This window comes from Pteropus vampyrus, unplaced genomic scaffold (assembly GCF_000151845.1).
Source record: "Pteropus vampyrus isolate Shadow unplaced genomic scaffold, Pvam_2.0 Scaffold20, whole genome shotgun sequence".
Classification (NCBI taxonomy): Eukaryota; Metazoa; Chordata; class Mammalia; order Chiroptera; family Pteropodidae; genus Pteropus; species Pteropus vampyrus.
This window is the reverse complement of record NW_011888801.1, coordinates 577,630-594,066: the sequence shown is the minus strand read 5'-3', so window position 1 is coordinate 594,066 and position 16,437 is coordinate 577,630. Positions and strand designations below refer to the sequence as shown.

At 34.7% G+C, this 16,437-nt stretch overlaps 1 protein-coding gene and 1 pseudogene across 7 annotated transcripts in view; one reads left to right on the top strand and one right to left on the bottom strand.

Annotated features, from left to right (window-relative positions):
* Window positions 1–16,437, top strand: part of MICU1 (mitochondrial calcium uptake 1) — a 196,073-nt gene that overhangs the window by 23,598 nt on the left and 156,038 nt on the right. For all 7 annotated transcript variants that reach the window (XM_011355210.2, XM_023527889.1, XM_011355208.2 and 4 more), the window contains one exon: window positions 16,207–16,368. In XM_011355210.2, coding sequence (XP_011353512.1) covers window positions 16,208–16,368 — 161 coding nt within the window. In that variant the 5' untranslated portion in view covers window position 16,207. The remainder of the gene's footprint in view (window positions 1–16,206; window positions 16,369–16,437) is intronic.
* LOC111736490 lies at window positions 6,815–15,800 on the bottom strand (annotated as a pseudogene).

Here is a 16,437-nt window from a genome sequence, read left to right as displayed (position 1 = left end):
ATATATAGTGGTATCTAATTGTGGTTTTCATTATCATTTCTCTAACAGCTAATGATGTTGAGCATCTTTTCATGTGCTTATTTACCATTTATGTATCTTCTTTGATGAAGTGTCTTTTCAAATCTTCTCTCCATTTTTAACTGAGCTGTTTCTATATACTCTGTTATGATTATAGAAAATTCTAAAATATGTAAACTCAACTCTAGGGCAGTGCTCGTGTACTGGCACTATGCAAGCACCTAAAAGTCTGAGAAAAGGAAACTTTCAGACTAAAGGAACTGTGGTCCCAAGGATGTAGGGAGAATTCCTATTGCCTTTTTTTTTTTTTCCTTATCTAATATAGTGGTTTTATTTGGGAAGTTTGGTTACTAGTAACACCAACACAGACAAAGAGAGGAGCTTTGGGTTAGAGAAAAGAGAAATAAGTGTAGGAGAACTGAAGGGCTTTGGGAATTTTCGGCTTCTGAGAAGTTTGGGGAGGTGAGCTGATATTTCTGTGAATCTTCGACCTTTCCACTACAGAATCACAGAAGGTTAGATAGAAAAGAATCTGGGAGACCATGTAACCTGATTCCCCTAATTTTATAGATAACGCTGAGACCAGATAGTATCCAGGGTTTAAATATGAGTAGCTCAAATTTGAATTGAAGACTTCTAAGTCCAGTGTACTTGCTTTTTTTTATACATCATTGTTCCCTTCTTTCTCTTTGTTTTTAGAAGTACTTTCTGTTTGCAGTAAGGCCAGGTGAGAGCTGCATGTTAGGAAAAGATGAAGGGAGACATTTAGATCACCATCTATGTTGGCTTGTCAAGCAGAAGCTCTGTATGGTGATAAACACTGGGCATTTGTGTTTTCTTTGTGCTGTGACTTAGAAACCTGACACGATGATGGAACAGGAAACTCAATTCTTAGGATATATTAATAGCTCTCTTTACTCTTGAGAACTGTCAATGAGGCTAAAAATGCCTTGCAATGACTTGCAGACTTAAGGTATAAACAGCAGAAGAGAAAAAGAAAGACAATAAGGGGAAAAGAAAGAGAAAATAGGGTTGCATTTCATGGGGCTGGTAGGATGCTCTGAGACTATTGTTTCAGATACTAACCTATTTTAAAATAAATTTTAAAGTGGTATTATTTTAATATTTCATTTTTAGAAGCTTTCTATTTTCAAATCTGGTAAGAATAATTCTGGGCTTTTTTCATAACCACCATCAGGATTTTGGTGTACTCACTTTCTCTCGTAATAAGTATATCAGGAAAATATTAATGGTTATTCTCTGTTGATGGATACATTTGATTCAACTGATCTGTAAAGTTTAGCAGAGGCAGCTTAAGAAGATATTTTGAAAGAAGAAGTAGTTTCTTTACTGGTCTTACCCAGTGTTACACATATGTTTTTATTAGCTCTTCTTTTGTCTGTATAAAATAGGAATATGACGACTAATAATATTAACTACTCTTAATGCTATAAGTTAGTTCTGGTTATTTAGTTCTCCATATCTCTGATGGTCTTTCTCAACCAGGGTTTCTCGTCTGAACCACAGAACAAAAAAATTATTTCAGTGATTATTTTCTTAATTCTCCTATTGGCACAAAACCACTGCAATTCTAGAGGTGTAGGAGAAAAAATTCATTGTCTAATAGATTTCTTCATTCCCTTATGGAACACCTGTTGAGAAAGGCCACAGGAGTTCAGTAACTCGCCATCATTGTTACATAGAGATGAAGCAAGTTGCAGCTGATGAGAGTGCAGGACTGTGGGGATTTTTATCTGTTTCATCCTGTTTGGAGAAATACTGTGAGCAGTCATAGGTGTAATTGAGTATTAAAGAATATGAAACATGTATAGTCATTATGATTGAATCTAGGCAAATGAAATTGAAGTAATTTCTTTACTGATCTTAACCAGTGTTACACGTTTTTATTTTATTAGTTCCTCTTTTGTCTGTACAAAAGCGATGTGATGACTAATAATATTAGCTACTCTTAATGCTATAAGTTAGCATTTAAAAATGGAAAGTGCCTTTTAGTAGGAAATACTTTTTATTTTTATTTTTGCCATTTGCTTTACACGTTTTATTTAATCCCCACAACAAGCCAATAAGTATTGCCATCATTCATTTTATAGATGAGGAAATTGAGGTGCAGAGAGCATTTGTGGCATGTCCATGGTTAAATGGACAGAAAGTGGCAGTGCTGGAATTTAAATCCTGTTCTATCAGATTTGGCAGGGGAAATTTAAAATTTTTTTATTTTTCAATTATGATTGGCATACAATATTAGTTTCAAGCATACAGCATAGTGATTAGACATTTGTATAACTTACAAAGTGATCACCCTGATAAATCTATTACCCATCTGACACCATAAATAGGTATTACAATATTATTGACTATATTTCTTATGCTATGCTATACACCCCCATAACTATTTTGTAACTACCATTTTGTACTCCTTAATCCTTTCCCCTTTTCACCATTCCCCACAACCCCTCTTCCATCTGGCAACCATCAGTATGTCCTCTATATCTATGAGTTTGTTTCTGTTTTGTTTGTTTATTTTGTTTGTTAAATTCCACATGTAAGTGAAATCTTATGGCATTTGTCTTTCTCTCTCTGACTTACCGCAGTCAACATAATACCCTCCAGGTCTATACATGTTGTTGCAGATGACAAGATTTCATTCTTTTTTTTTTTAATGACTGCGTAATATTCCATTGTATATGTGTACCACCTCTTCTTTATCCATTCATCTATTGATGAACACCCAGATTGCCTCCATATCTTGGCTATTATAAATAAGCTAAATGCAAATATCTTTGTGAGATAGTAATTTTGTTTCTTTTAGATGAATACCCAAAAGTGGAATTGCTGATCACAACACAGTACATCCTAGAAGTTTTAGAAAATTTATTTTGATCATTATTGTTTCTGTAGTTTCCTGGGTGGGTTGTTTGTTTTTGTTTTAAGTAGGCTGTTTCTTTTCCTCCTCCACCCTTTGTTTTTCAGTGCAGTTATTCAGGAAGGGAAATTGCTACTCTTCGCTTCTTCCTTTACCAGCCTTAAGTTTCAAGTTTTACCATTGTAGTAAAAAGGCTCTGTATTGTGTGTGTATGGTATGTGTGTTTTGAGAAAGTGAAGCATGTAGGTACTTGATGGAGGCAGGAATGCTTTAGGGTATCAGAAAGTTGAGTCCTGTAGCATATTGACCTGCTTTTCCATAGCATCTTAATTTAGCACGAATATGTACAAAAGTTCTTTGTCAAGCCTAACATTTCTGTGAGATGATTCTTGTTCCTATAGTAATTATTTTTTTCTGTTAGAGACTTGTATGACTTAAATTAACTTTATATTCTCACCCAAATCATTTAAAATAGCTCTTTCTCTGCTGAACAAAGTTAGCTGAAGTGTGAGCTTTTCTCATTTATTCTGTCAGTAATGTCACTTTGAGGTATGAAAATGCATCTTTTCTAGACACGAACGTTAATCTCTACTGTATTTTGGCAGTCATTTTGGTGTCTTCAATGCAGAACTTTCAATCTGATTAATTTCACCTAAAAGAAATGTATGAAGATGTTTTAAAAATTATTTGGCATAATTAAAGCCTAAGATATTGTATTTTTAGAAGTACCATGATTGTGTAGTAAAGATTATATTTCCGGTAGCTTATTTCATTCCACAGATAAAATGAAAAAGAAAAAAATATTGACAAAGTCTTCTAAGATAATGCATTCAACCAAACTCTTTTATAAATATATAGTTTTTTTCTACCCTAAGTAAATCTTCCTTGGAACTGTTCTTGAGCCCGTTCTACTTTATAATCTAATGTAATATTTCATTTCTTTGAATTCCTGTTAATATGTTCTTGTAGTTCTTTTTTCCTGCTTTGCATTATTGTTACTTAAATAGTTTTTATATGTTCCCTACCAAATTTTAAGGTTTTTGTGGGTAGACTGTGTTTTGCTCATTTTCGTGCCTGTTCTAGTGCCCTCACAATACCTTACTCAATAAATAGCTGATGACTTGAATGAAATAATGGCAGCTGGACATTATGGATTATTTGAAATAAACCAGTGATGCTAATGTAGGATGTTATCTCATTAATAACCATTCAGGATGGCTTTCTTCTAACAAAAAATACAAAATACTTTTACATTTTGTTTTCCTGAAATGAACTCTTAAAGCCAGAAATGACTTAGAAATGGGTACCACCTGAGCTGTGTGTCTTTCGGAATACAGTCTCAGGTCAGGCTTTTCCTGGTCACATAGTTAGCTAGTAGTAGAGCTAGAAAAAGAACCTAAGTATTTTATATCTATTCCAGTGTAATTGAACAGTAATACTTGTTATTACTGTTAATAATAACTTCAAATTCATTAATTGGCACCAAGGAGACAAGCCTAAAACATACTTCATATCTTTAGATTTGCGATCTCCTTGGCAAGTTGACAGATATATATTAAAATGATTTAATAAAAAAGGTACCATGATTGTGATACAGAATGTTAATCCTGCAGGAATTCAGAGGAAGAAATGAAGAGTGATAATGATTTTACATTAACTTTTATGGATGAGGTGAAATTTCATTTGACCTTGAGGAAGGGCTTGTCTGAGGAATAGTACAGAAATAGTTTGTCATGTTAAGACATTTAAAAACAATTATAAAATCAAGTCAGTTGACTATCCTTATTTCCAGTTGAATAGCTTACCTATTATATAGTCATCATATTTATAATTATTTGGCATTATTCAACTTATATTTACTTTTAAATGAATAAATATTTGAATGTGTTTAATGCTCAAAATACTGTGTTAGTCTTTGTGTATTGTATTAGACTCAGTACTCATGTTTCAGCTTTCATAAAGATACATAAGCCCAGTTTAGTGAGCTCTATGGGTATATAAACTATGAATATGAAATCAATTATGAAAATATGTTCATTGTAATAATTTTTGTAGTCTGCACAAGGAATAAGTTGGCCAGCTAATCTGAAGCTACTTAAATCTGCTCTCAGAAGTCTATACATATATATTTTTAAAATACAGCAGTAGCAGATAACTCATTTTTTTCTATTCTCCTATTAGTTCATGGCAACTATTGTTTTCATATATTGCACATGTTTTGGGGCTAATACTCACCCTTCCCAAAGAACTATTGCAAATATCAGTGAACTTACTTGTTTATGTTTGCATTACTGCCTAGTGTGTACTTAATAAGTTGTTCTAGATTGTAGCTTTAGTAAAGTAAATTAAGAAAAAGTGCATCCTTCTGTGTTGTGAAACACTAAGGTGATTATATCACTATATTGCAGTTGAATTGTCATTTTTTTCTGTTTTCAAAAGGGTAAACATGATGGCAGAATGTGTGTGTAATATTGTTTTCCCGTGGAGTGTGAAGATGAAACACTTGTGGGATATTTTTGAGAACTTTGTTGCTGTTTAGATTAAATCATTATTTTCAGTAATATAATGAATGGATAATCTGTCAGGTATTTGGAAAGTGTAACCAGTCATTAGAAAGCATAATGTTATATGGAAATAATCCTTCCAGTCAGCTCTGGTGGAGCTCAATCAAACTGAATTGGGGAAGTATTGAAATGGTTCAGATTGAGAAAGTTTTAGACTTCTTCTTAGTTGATTAATTAAAATGGCATTCTACTAAAAAATAATATTGGGTGAAAAGTGTTAATATTGTATCTGACCAAAACATATTTTATCTAAAACAAATCTTGTTTAAAAGAATGCCCCATTTTTACAAGGAAGGAAAGGTGAAGCCTAAGGCATGGGAATATGACTGGAACAAAAGAAAATAAATACAAGTTAATATTTAGATAGACTCAGTACAACAATGATGAACTCTTAAAAAATAAAGATTATAAAACTCATTTACTATAGCAAATATACTAATTAAATAAGATGATATTTTTTATTCATCATATAAATGGAGAAGATTGATAATAGCAAATATAGGGAAAGAAATACCCTCTACACTGCAGGTGGATGTGTAAATTGGAATGTCAGTATTGAAGGTTAATTTGGCAGTATCTATCAAACGTAAAGTGATCACACTACTTTTAACCAAGCAGTTGCATTTCTAGATATCTGTTCCACAGATATACTTGAATAAAAATGAATAAAAATAAATGCACAGGAAAAAAGTCTTTGTAGCTGTGTTTGTAATGGCGAAGTATAGAAACAGTTGTACTGTATTGCCAAATAGTTAAATTGTGCCGAGTCATAGAATGAAATACTCTGTTGTAGTTAAAAAGAGGTAGCTACGTATAGTCCTTGATGGAATAATTTTCACTTGTATTATAAAATTGAATAAAATTGCAAATGTGTATGGTATGATTCCATTACATTAAAAAAGAGGTACCGTAAAGCATCTGAAATGCTAAATATATGATATACATGTGTATATGTATTATTATTTATATGTAAACAAATAGAACAATTTTAGGAAAGATACATACAAACTTTCTGAGGTTACTTCTAGGGAGAGTGACAGGATTTCAGAGAGATAAAAATGAAGACGGTTTCTGTACAATAACATTTTCAACAATAAAAATGTATTCTTATATTATTTGTAACAAAAATGCAAGTGGTCTTCTTGTTCCACACAAAAATCTGTATCATATCCAGCAAATCAATATTCCCATCATTTAACTTCTGTAGATTCTTCACTTATTGCTTTCCCCTAACTCAGTTACAACAAGGTAAAAGGAAAGTGAGTGTAGTTCCCTAGGTCCGGTGACTTTGAGCATACAAAACTTTGGAGAAATTCTCATCGCTATCTGTTCCAGCAGTGGAGTTTGAATAAAATGGCAGAGCAGTGATGCAAGATGTCACTGTGGTCCAGTGTCTGGCCCTTGAAACTTGAAAGTCCCCAAACTGGATCTTATCAGTGCCTTGGAATTTATAAGATTCAGAGAAGCTTCTTTAGGCTGACTTATACCATGGAAGATTGAAATTATAAACCAGCTTGTCAATCTATTAATTTACCATGAGAAATATAGCTAGTGTGAGATAGTCCTACTTTTATTTTTGACAGATGACAGAATTTGTGCTGATAAAACACAAATATGAAGCATACACACGCTGTCTATTCATTTTCTTTTCTGTGCAGCCTGGAATTGGGATTGGTGGGTAATAGCCAGCTGGGCTGCCCTTTCCACAATGGCTTTACAGTTCTTTGAGGAGACATTGTGAGCAGTCTCAGCACAGTAGGATTTGTTGCACATCAGCAGCACTTCAAGCTCCTTGACATTGTGGACCAGGAACTTACAAAAGCCACTGGGCAGCATGCGTTTCATTTTCTTGTTATTTCCTTAGCCAGTATTGGGCATCCAGATCTGACCCTTGAATCTTCTGCTCACTCTATTGTCAATGCCTCTGAGTTTCCGCCTGTTATACTTAATTTTGACAGTGTTCTAACTGATGCCAGATGAACTTCTTGGTCCTCTTTGATAGTCTTGGGCTTCATGAGGGGGGTCTGAGGACAGCCATGATGCCGAGAATGATATAGCTGCTACCTCCATAGGCAGCGCCAAGGAAGGGAGCAATACCCCTAACTTCTAATCAGCGTATTCTCTCTTTAAAGGCAATCTATATAGGAAGCTGAATTATAAATTGTAAAATTACTCAGTGAGCATATAAATAGAATAAAGGAGAGTTAAGGATATTATTCAAATACAGGCATATTTTGGGAATATTGCAGGTTTGGTTCCACACCACGGCAATAAAGTAAATATCTCAAAAAAGTAAATCACATAAATGTTTTTATTTCTCAATGCATATGAAAGTTATGTTTATGCTATATTGTAGTCTATTAAGTGTGCAATAGCATTGTGTCTAAAAAACAATGTGCATACCTTAATTAAAAATACTTTATTGCTAAAAAATGCTAACTACCACCTGAGCTTTCAGTGAGTCATAATCTTTTTACTGGTGGAAGGTCTTGCCTTAATGTTAATGGCTGCTAACCGATCAGGGTCATGGTTGCTGAAGGCTGGGGTGGCAATTTCTTAAAGTAAGATAACAATGAAGTTTGCTGTATCAACCAAATATTCCTTTTATGAATGATTTCTCTATAGCATGTGATGCTGTTAGATAGCATTGGCCTCCAGTAGAATTTCTTTAATTATTAGATTCCTCTCAAACCCTGTTGATCAACTAAGTTTATGTAATATTCTAATTCGTTTGTTGTTATTTCAACAGTCTCACAGCATCTTCACCAGGAATAGATTCCATCTCAAGAAACTACTTTCTTTGCCATCCATAAGAAGCAGCTCCTCATGTTACAGTTTTATGATATTGCAGCAATTCAGTAACATCTTTAGGCTCCATTTCCAATTCTAGTTCTCTTCCTGTTTCCACCCCATCTGCAGTTTCTTCTTCCACTGAAGTCTTGAACCCTCAAAATCATTTGAGAGATGGAATCAACTTCTTCCAAATTCTTGTTAATGTTGCTATTTGACCTCTTCCCATGAACCATGAATATTCTTAATGGCATCTAGAAAATAAATATTTTTCATAAGGTTTTCAATTCACTTTGCCCAGATTCATCAGAGGAATCAGTACCTCTTGCAGATACAGCCTTATGAAATGTATTTCTTACATAATAAGACTTGAAAGTCAGAATTACTCCTCGATCCATATACTGCAGAATAGATGTTGTGTTAGCAGGAATGAAAACATTAACATCATTGTATAGCGCCAGTCAGAGCTCTTGCGTGACCAGGTGCATTGTCAACAAGCAATAATATTTTGAAAGGAATCTTTTTTTTTTTTTCCTGAACAGTAGATCTCAACAGTTACCTTGAAGTATTCAGTAAGCCATGTTGTAAACAGATGTGCTGGTTTTGTTCCAATTATAGAGCACAGGCACAGTAGATTTAGCATAATTTTAAGGGCCCTAGGATTTCAGAATGGTAAATGAGCATTGGCTTCAACTTAAAATCACCAGCTGCATTAGCCCCTAACAAGAGAGTTACTCAGTCCTTTGAAACTTTGCATCCAGGCATTGACTTCTCTCCAGCTATGGAAGTCCTAGATGGCATCTTTTTCTACTATAAGACTGTTTCATCTACATTGAAAATCTGTTCTTTAGTGTAGCCACCTTCATTAATTATCTTAGCTAGATCTTCTGGATCGCTTGTTACAGCTTCTACATCAATCAGTGCTTGCTGCTTCACCTTGCACTTTTATGTTATAGAGATGGCTTCTTTGCTTAAACTTCATGAACCAGCCAACCTCTGTTAGCATGAGATTTTTTTCTGCAGCTTCTTGACTTCTCTCGGCCTTCACAGAATTGAAGAGAGTTGGGGCCTTGCTCTGGATTAGGCTTTGGCTTAAGGGAACGTTGTGGCTGATTTGATCATCTGTCCAGACCACTAAAACTTTCATCATATCAGCAATAAGGCTGTCTTACTTTCTTATCATTTGTGTGTTCACTGGAATAGCACTTTCAATTTCCTTTAAGAACTTTTCCTTTGTATTCACAACTTAGCTAATTGGCGCAAGAGGCCTACCTTTTGGCCTATCTCGGCTTTCAGCATGCCTTTCTCACTGAGCATAATCATTTCTAGCTTTTGATTTAAAGTGAGATGTATTACTCTTTCTTTCACTTGAACACTAAAAGGCCTTTGTACAGTTATTAACTGACCTAATTTCAATATTGTTGCATCTCAGGGAATAAGGAGTCCCAAGGAGAGGGAGAGAGATGGGAGAAATTGGTAGAGCAGTCAGAACACACATAACATTTATCAATTAAGTTTGCCATCTTACATGGAGCAGTTTGGTGTGCCCCAAAACAATTACAATAGTAACATCAAAGATCACTGATCACTGATCACCGTAACAAATATAATAATAATGAAAAAGTTTGAAATATTGTGAGAATTACTAAAATGTGACAAAGAGACATGAAGTGAGAAAATGCTGTTGGAAAATTGCTCTGATAAACTTGCTTAACTCAGAGTTGCCACAAACCTTCAATTTGTAAGAAACCACAATATCTGAGAAGTGCAATAAATTAAAGAGCAATAAAGCACGATATGCCTGTACTTAATGGCTGAGGCTCTGATGGCTCACTGAATCTAATTCTATGATTAGTATATAGCTGCCACTGGGATGAATAGGGTAAATGCTTGTGGCTACCCCAGATAGTGCTGACCTTACAGTGTAGTTCTCAGAGAGCAACCATATTTGCAGGTTCACAGGGTGTACTAAACCATCACCTACTAAACCATATGCCAGATGCTATGTTAGATTCTGGAAATACAGATATAAAGGAAACTCAGTCCTTATTTTTTCAAGCTCTTAGTTCATGTAAACTAAAGACTTCAGAACCTTGAAGTTCTGTTTAATTGAGGTCTAAGTTTTGTTGGTGGCCAAATTTGGGTATATCTCAGAAATGTATCTTGGCCTCAGAATTAGCAGATAATGCTTTTAACAGTAGCGCTGGTAATAGTTGGTAATAGTACAGCAGAGGTTTATTTAGACCAGTGTCAAGATTGGAAGAGCCAAATAGTTTGTTAAATAGTTTGTTAAATGTGCAATTGTCAGAGGTCAGAAATACAGGAGGTGAATCTCATAGAAAAGTGCAAGCAGATATTTTAAGTCAGGATCAGGATAAGGTCTGAAATTCTAATAGTTTGGTAAGTTGAATAGGTTGTGACAATAATCAGAATTTTGGGATATGAGTTTGACTTAAATGAGGATTATTTTACTAGGGAACCTTGTCATGATATGGGTTGATTGCTAAAATATTTTTGGGCCTGAACCTGCTAGTAGGGCTGGTAAATGACAGTTTCTGGCTGAGGAGAATGAAACATCAACCTCTGGGCCTGCCTTTATTTTTTTAGAAATAAAAAAATTTAAATAAACCCAGAGTATCATTAAATTTTATTTGCATCACCTAAATTTTTTATAAATTAAAAAATGCAAAAATAAAAATTCGTATATATTTTACATCAATTTGATTGGCATGCACATATTACCTTGTATTTTGCCTTTAAAGTTCATTGAAAATGCTTATATGTAATATTAAATATTTGTTTGCATGGATAAATACATAAGCATTGCTTTAAAATACATATGTGTTAGTTGTGCATGTATAATTTCATTGATGTGCAGTATATATCATAGGGTATTTTGTCAGAAGTGGAATTGCTGGGTCAGTGTATGCAGTTTACATGGGTGATTTTGGTGGATGTTACCAACTTGCTCTTCCTTCATAGATTGTACCAATTTACACATTCCTCGGCAGTGCCGTTTCTATAGCATTGCCAACAAGTATACATTTTCAAACTTGGATTTTTGCCAGCTTAATGTGTGAAGAGCAGTATCTCAGTATAGTTTTAATTTGTATTCTATTATGAGTGAGATTTCATAATTTTCAAAGCCATTCTTTTTCAAAGTCATTTTTATATCTTTAGTCTAACTTTCTGTTGGTTTGTGAAATAATATTTTAATAATATTTTATGATTATCACTTTTAGTATTTATAGTACATTGTATTATGTTATACCATTTTTAATCTTTCTGTAGTTGTGTATTTGATGTCCTTTTGGAGTGTGGCTATTATATTTATTTTGCTAAGAACAGTTATTGAAAAGTTTTTTCCACTTTAAGTTCTTTATTTGGGAATCAAGAACTCTAGGATCTGTTGTAGGTTTTGATAGTAATTAGCTATGAATAAACCACATTACTTATATGGATCTCATTTCCTTCATCTATAAAATAAGGATGTTGAATTAAATGATTTCCTGGTTCTGTGACCCTTTGAAATATACCAAAAGCAATACATTAAGTTTAATAGTCTTGACCTTCTTCAAAACTGTTCTTTCTCCCTCTCTCTCTCTTTCTCTCTCTCTCTCACACACACACATACACACACGCACACACACACACACGTCATTAAAAAAACTTTAATAGTCTTAAAATAATAGAAACAGAAACAGCAATGATATACTGTTACAGGTTTTCTAAAAACCTGTTGTGTTTCTTGATGAATAGATAATACTTTTCTTTGGTAACAAAATTATCTTGCCTCTCTTGACATTTCCTGGTTAGAAATACCTCTTCATCTTTTTTCAATTCATATCAAAGTTATTTTTTTAGAGGCATGCCTTTTTGTGTGTGTGATTAGGGGCTGTTAGTAGAGAAAAATGCACTGGTTTTGCTTTTATTTAATCCACATCATAAATGTGCATGTTAATGTTCATTACTGCTTAACTGCTGCCAATTCGCCCATTCAATTTTCTAGATTCAGTTGGAAAGCCCATCTTAAATCTGTTCAAATTGTCTCTCATCAAAAATTAACACATTCAACTAGCTACTCTATTTCTTCACTACACAGTGAGGAATTAAATTATAATAGAACCTGTTCTCAGTGGGGTTTTTTCCCTCTATTTACTGGGCATCTATAAAAATTGCACTAGTAAAGATGAATAGATGTATCTTTTGATGTGTACTTTGAGGAATGAAATTAGAACCAGTGGTGAAATGAGATGTTGACAGTAACATTCGAATTACACTGTCGAAATGTAGGTTGAATGTTAATAAAACTCAGAAATTCCAAAGTTTAAAAGTCTTCTAGAGCCATTGCATACAGACATAGATTCTCAAAACCAATAAATCTTAAGGATATGCTATGTTCTTAGTCTCTCCCCCCGGGCAAACTAGATTAAATTTTGCCGTTCAGTTTTTCACTGTTGTGCAGCACATCTAGACAATTGTCTCATTTTATCGATGGGTAAAGTCTTCCCTAAGGAGGAGAGATGAGCTTCCTCTGTGCACAGCTGTTTAGTAGTAGAGTTGAGACCAGCTCCTGGGTCATTGGGTTCCTAGTCCATTTCACTTTCTAACATAATACTTAGTATTGTCAGTATTGTTTAATCTCTTTCTTCTTTTTATCTTCCACATCTCCTAGGCAGTTAAATAGTTATGTGTGTTGAACATGGATATCTGATAGTTCTGTTTCTCTTTGGAAATTTTTATTTTATTTTTGGTTTCTATGCTAATCATCCTAATCTAGGCACTCAACATCCAATACGTAAGTTATTAGTTGCCTTCTGACCGTACTCACTGCTGCCCTATTAGCTATTTTTTGCCTTTGGTTCTTTACAGCTTATTCCATTCACTGCTAGTAGATATTCTTTTAAAAATGTTTTCATTATGTTCTTTTCCTGCTTAAATAGTTTGGTGGTTTCCTGTTGTATATATTATCAAAATTCTCAGCCCACCATTCAAAGGGTCTTCTCAAGTGATCATGGCTAACTTGTTTGATCATATGTTTATTTATTTTCCTTATCTGACCAGAAGTTGTAAACTTATCTTTTAACCTATACACCTCTTGCCTGTTGCAGCCTGTGAATTGGTTGTTATTTGTCATACACATACAAAGTGCCATTTTCTTTCTGTCGTCAGTGATGAATAATGTTTTCTCCAAATACATATGTGTTGTGCTCATTTTCATTACAGAAAAAAGCAGTGCTATGTATGTGAATGAATGCACTTGTGGGTTTGGAAAATGTTAATTTAAAAATGAACTAGAAACTGACAGACAGGAAGAAAATATAATGGATAGTCTTCTTGGTGCTGGATTTTGCTAGAATATGTGCAATAAAATGAGATGATTTCTGAGATTAGGGAGGGATATAATAATTGTGCGGCTGAAGTTCAGGTGATAGGAAATAGCAGAAAAAACCATTGTTTTCCCACTTTGTCTACAAAGACAAGATTTAGCTTCAACTTTGAAATTGGACCTAGGTTGAATAAAGCTAGGAAAAAGATTTACTTAAGAGATTATAGGTATAGGTCCCAGAGAAGAGTCAGTAACTGGCTCAGTGATATTAGGAGACAGATGAGTAGTTTTGACTTGAACCCAAACAATAAAAGACATAGTTTTGTTAATATATTGGAGCTGGGAAGTATACTTAAATGTTAGGAATCAGTACTTGTATAATTTGTACCTTGATGTTTTCCATGTAAAAATAAAAGTTAAATATTTTAAGCATCTGTAATGTAATAGGCCTTGTGCTAGACTATATGTTTACAAAGAGGAAAAATACTAATTTGGACCTTCAAGGAAGCTCAGAGCCAATTGGGGAAGGCAAACTTATGTATGAACAAATATGTTAGTTGCCATAGGAAGATATGTACAAAGTGCAAGATAATTTAAATTCGGAAACAATGAACTATATATACTTTGAGAAAATCAAAAGGGATGAGCATGGATACTTTGATTTGAAAGTCATGTAATCAGAAAGAAATGACCCTTTTTACTTCATTCTGTCTGGCGGAATAAAAGAATGAGGGACTCGACTCTGGTCTCAAGATCATTGTCTAGAGGGACAGTGTCATCTTCTATTCTTTGGGCAGGGGTGCCAGAGGTGATCCTAAGTCTTTTGGGGTGCTTCTGACATTTCTATCACTTGATTAAAATTCTACACCATTCTGAGGCTCAAGACTAAACAAAAGCCTTTGCTGACTAACCTATCTTGCCCTGGTCTTTCATTTTATTTTTAATTCTCTAACATGTGTACCTTAATATGTTTATATTTATTCAGGATGGAAATGTATTATTTCAAAAATGTTTTATCCACATCTTGCCCATTTAGAATGTAAAATTTTTTTTGGCCTTTTAGGTCTTACATAGGGCCGAATAGTATGAACTTAATTAATTTTTGTTGAATAAGAACTTGCCAGTAATTCTCTTAGATGCTTAATTGGTCAGCTTTTGCTGTGGCAACAAAAAAACCCCAAATTTTAAAGGCTTATTTGTCACAAGCATTTGGATGGCCATGCTCAGCTGGCTTAGCTGGTCTTGACAGTGCCTGAGTCCAGGCTAAGATCTGTTTATCATGGAACTCAGGTTGAAGGATCACTGTCCACCTGGGGTATGATCTCTTGGTAGAGTGCAGGAGCACAAGAAGGTTAACAGCAATAGCTCTTAAAAGAACTTTGTGGAACTGGCCCACATTCCACTGGTCAGAGCAAAGGATATGGCAAGGTACACACCCAAAATGAAAAGAATCAGAAAGTAGTAGTTCCCTACTGGATAGGGGATAGGGGATTGAATGTTTATTGAATATTATGACTTAATACAGATGTTTCTGAATTAAAACAAAAAATTAAAGGAACAGGTGAAGTTATAAATATGAAAAAAATCTGGTGGGGAGGAGGGCTTCTGAGGACCTAGGAGTGAGAAAGATTTAATTAAAACTATTTTAACAAAAGCAATATCAGCATTACAAGATAGGGGGCAGCAAGTGTCCTAGTTAAAAATGGGCTCTGGAGTCAATTCACTCTTGGTTCAGATTCTAGATCCACCACTTCCTGGCTGCCACAACCTTGAGTAAGTCACTGTATCTCAGTGTCCACATCTGTAAAATGAATGTGCCACTTATAAAACTGTTGGTTTTCAGCTCTAAATCCATCTTTAATTCTCCTATTTGTAATACTGGAAATTTCTACCTTGCCAGCTTTTGTTAAGCTTTGTCAGTAGAGAAACCAGAAGGAGACTGGAGAAGGAAAGGGTGTTTTCTTCCCGATTCTAGTGTGTCCTTTGCTGCTTGTTCCTGTAGCGTTCAGTGGCTAGCAGCGTGTGGGACACCCAATAACACTTAACTCCTAGGGAGTTTTAGTGGCAACACTCCTACATGCAGTTTCTCAATGAGTACCATACTATGGCATCTTCCCATGGGTACCGTCTCAAGTTCTGCTGGCATGAGTTTTCCTAGTAGATGGCTTTTCAGTGAATTCTCTTGGTGTGGCATTTTAGTAATTTTCTCAGACATCCTCACCCCAGAGTCTGGTTCTCAGCCCTGTTGGGAGTGGCCCCGTTACAGATTTACTTTCTCGTTCTGCATCAGCCTTTGAAGTAGCGGCTGCTCCCTATATCTGCTATCTTTTTAACCCTTAGTACTTATGTCCCCGTTGTAATTAATAATACTGTATACTAAATTTTTCTCATTTAAATTGTCATGTGGTTTCCTGTCTTCTAATTGTACCTTGACTGATATCAGGTTTATAAATAGTACTTTTCTCATATGATTCTTCTGGAGATTAAATGGAATAACACATGGTATTGCAAAGTGTAGAATATTGTCTGTCACTGAGTAAGTCCTTATCTTTGTTGCAGTTGATATCATCATCCCTGTCACTACCACTAGTTAGGAGTAACGTTTTTACTTTTTTCCACAGGATGTTTCGTCTTAACTCATTTTCTGCATTGGCAGAACTGGCTCTGGGCTTTCGATGGTACCATGGAGGATCACAGCCCACCCAGATCAGGCGACGACAAATGATGGTGGCTTTCCTGGGAGCTTCTGCAGTAACTGCAAGTACTGGTCTTTTATGGAAGAAGTGAGTATTCTTTGAGCATCCTGTTCCTGCATATACTTTTATTCTTCCATTTGTTTCTGTTATTTAAAA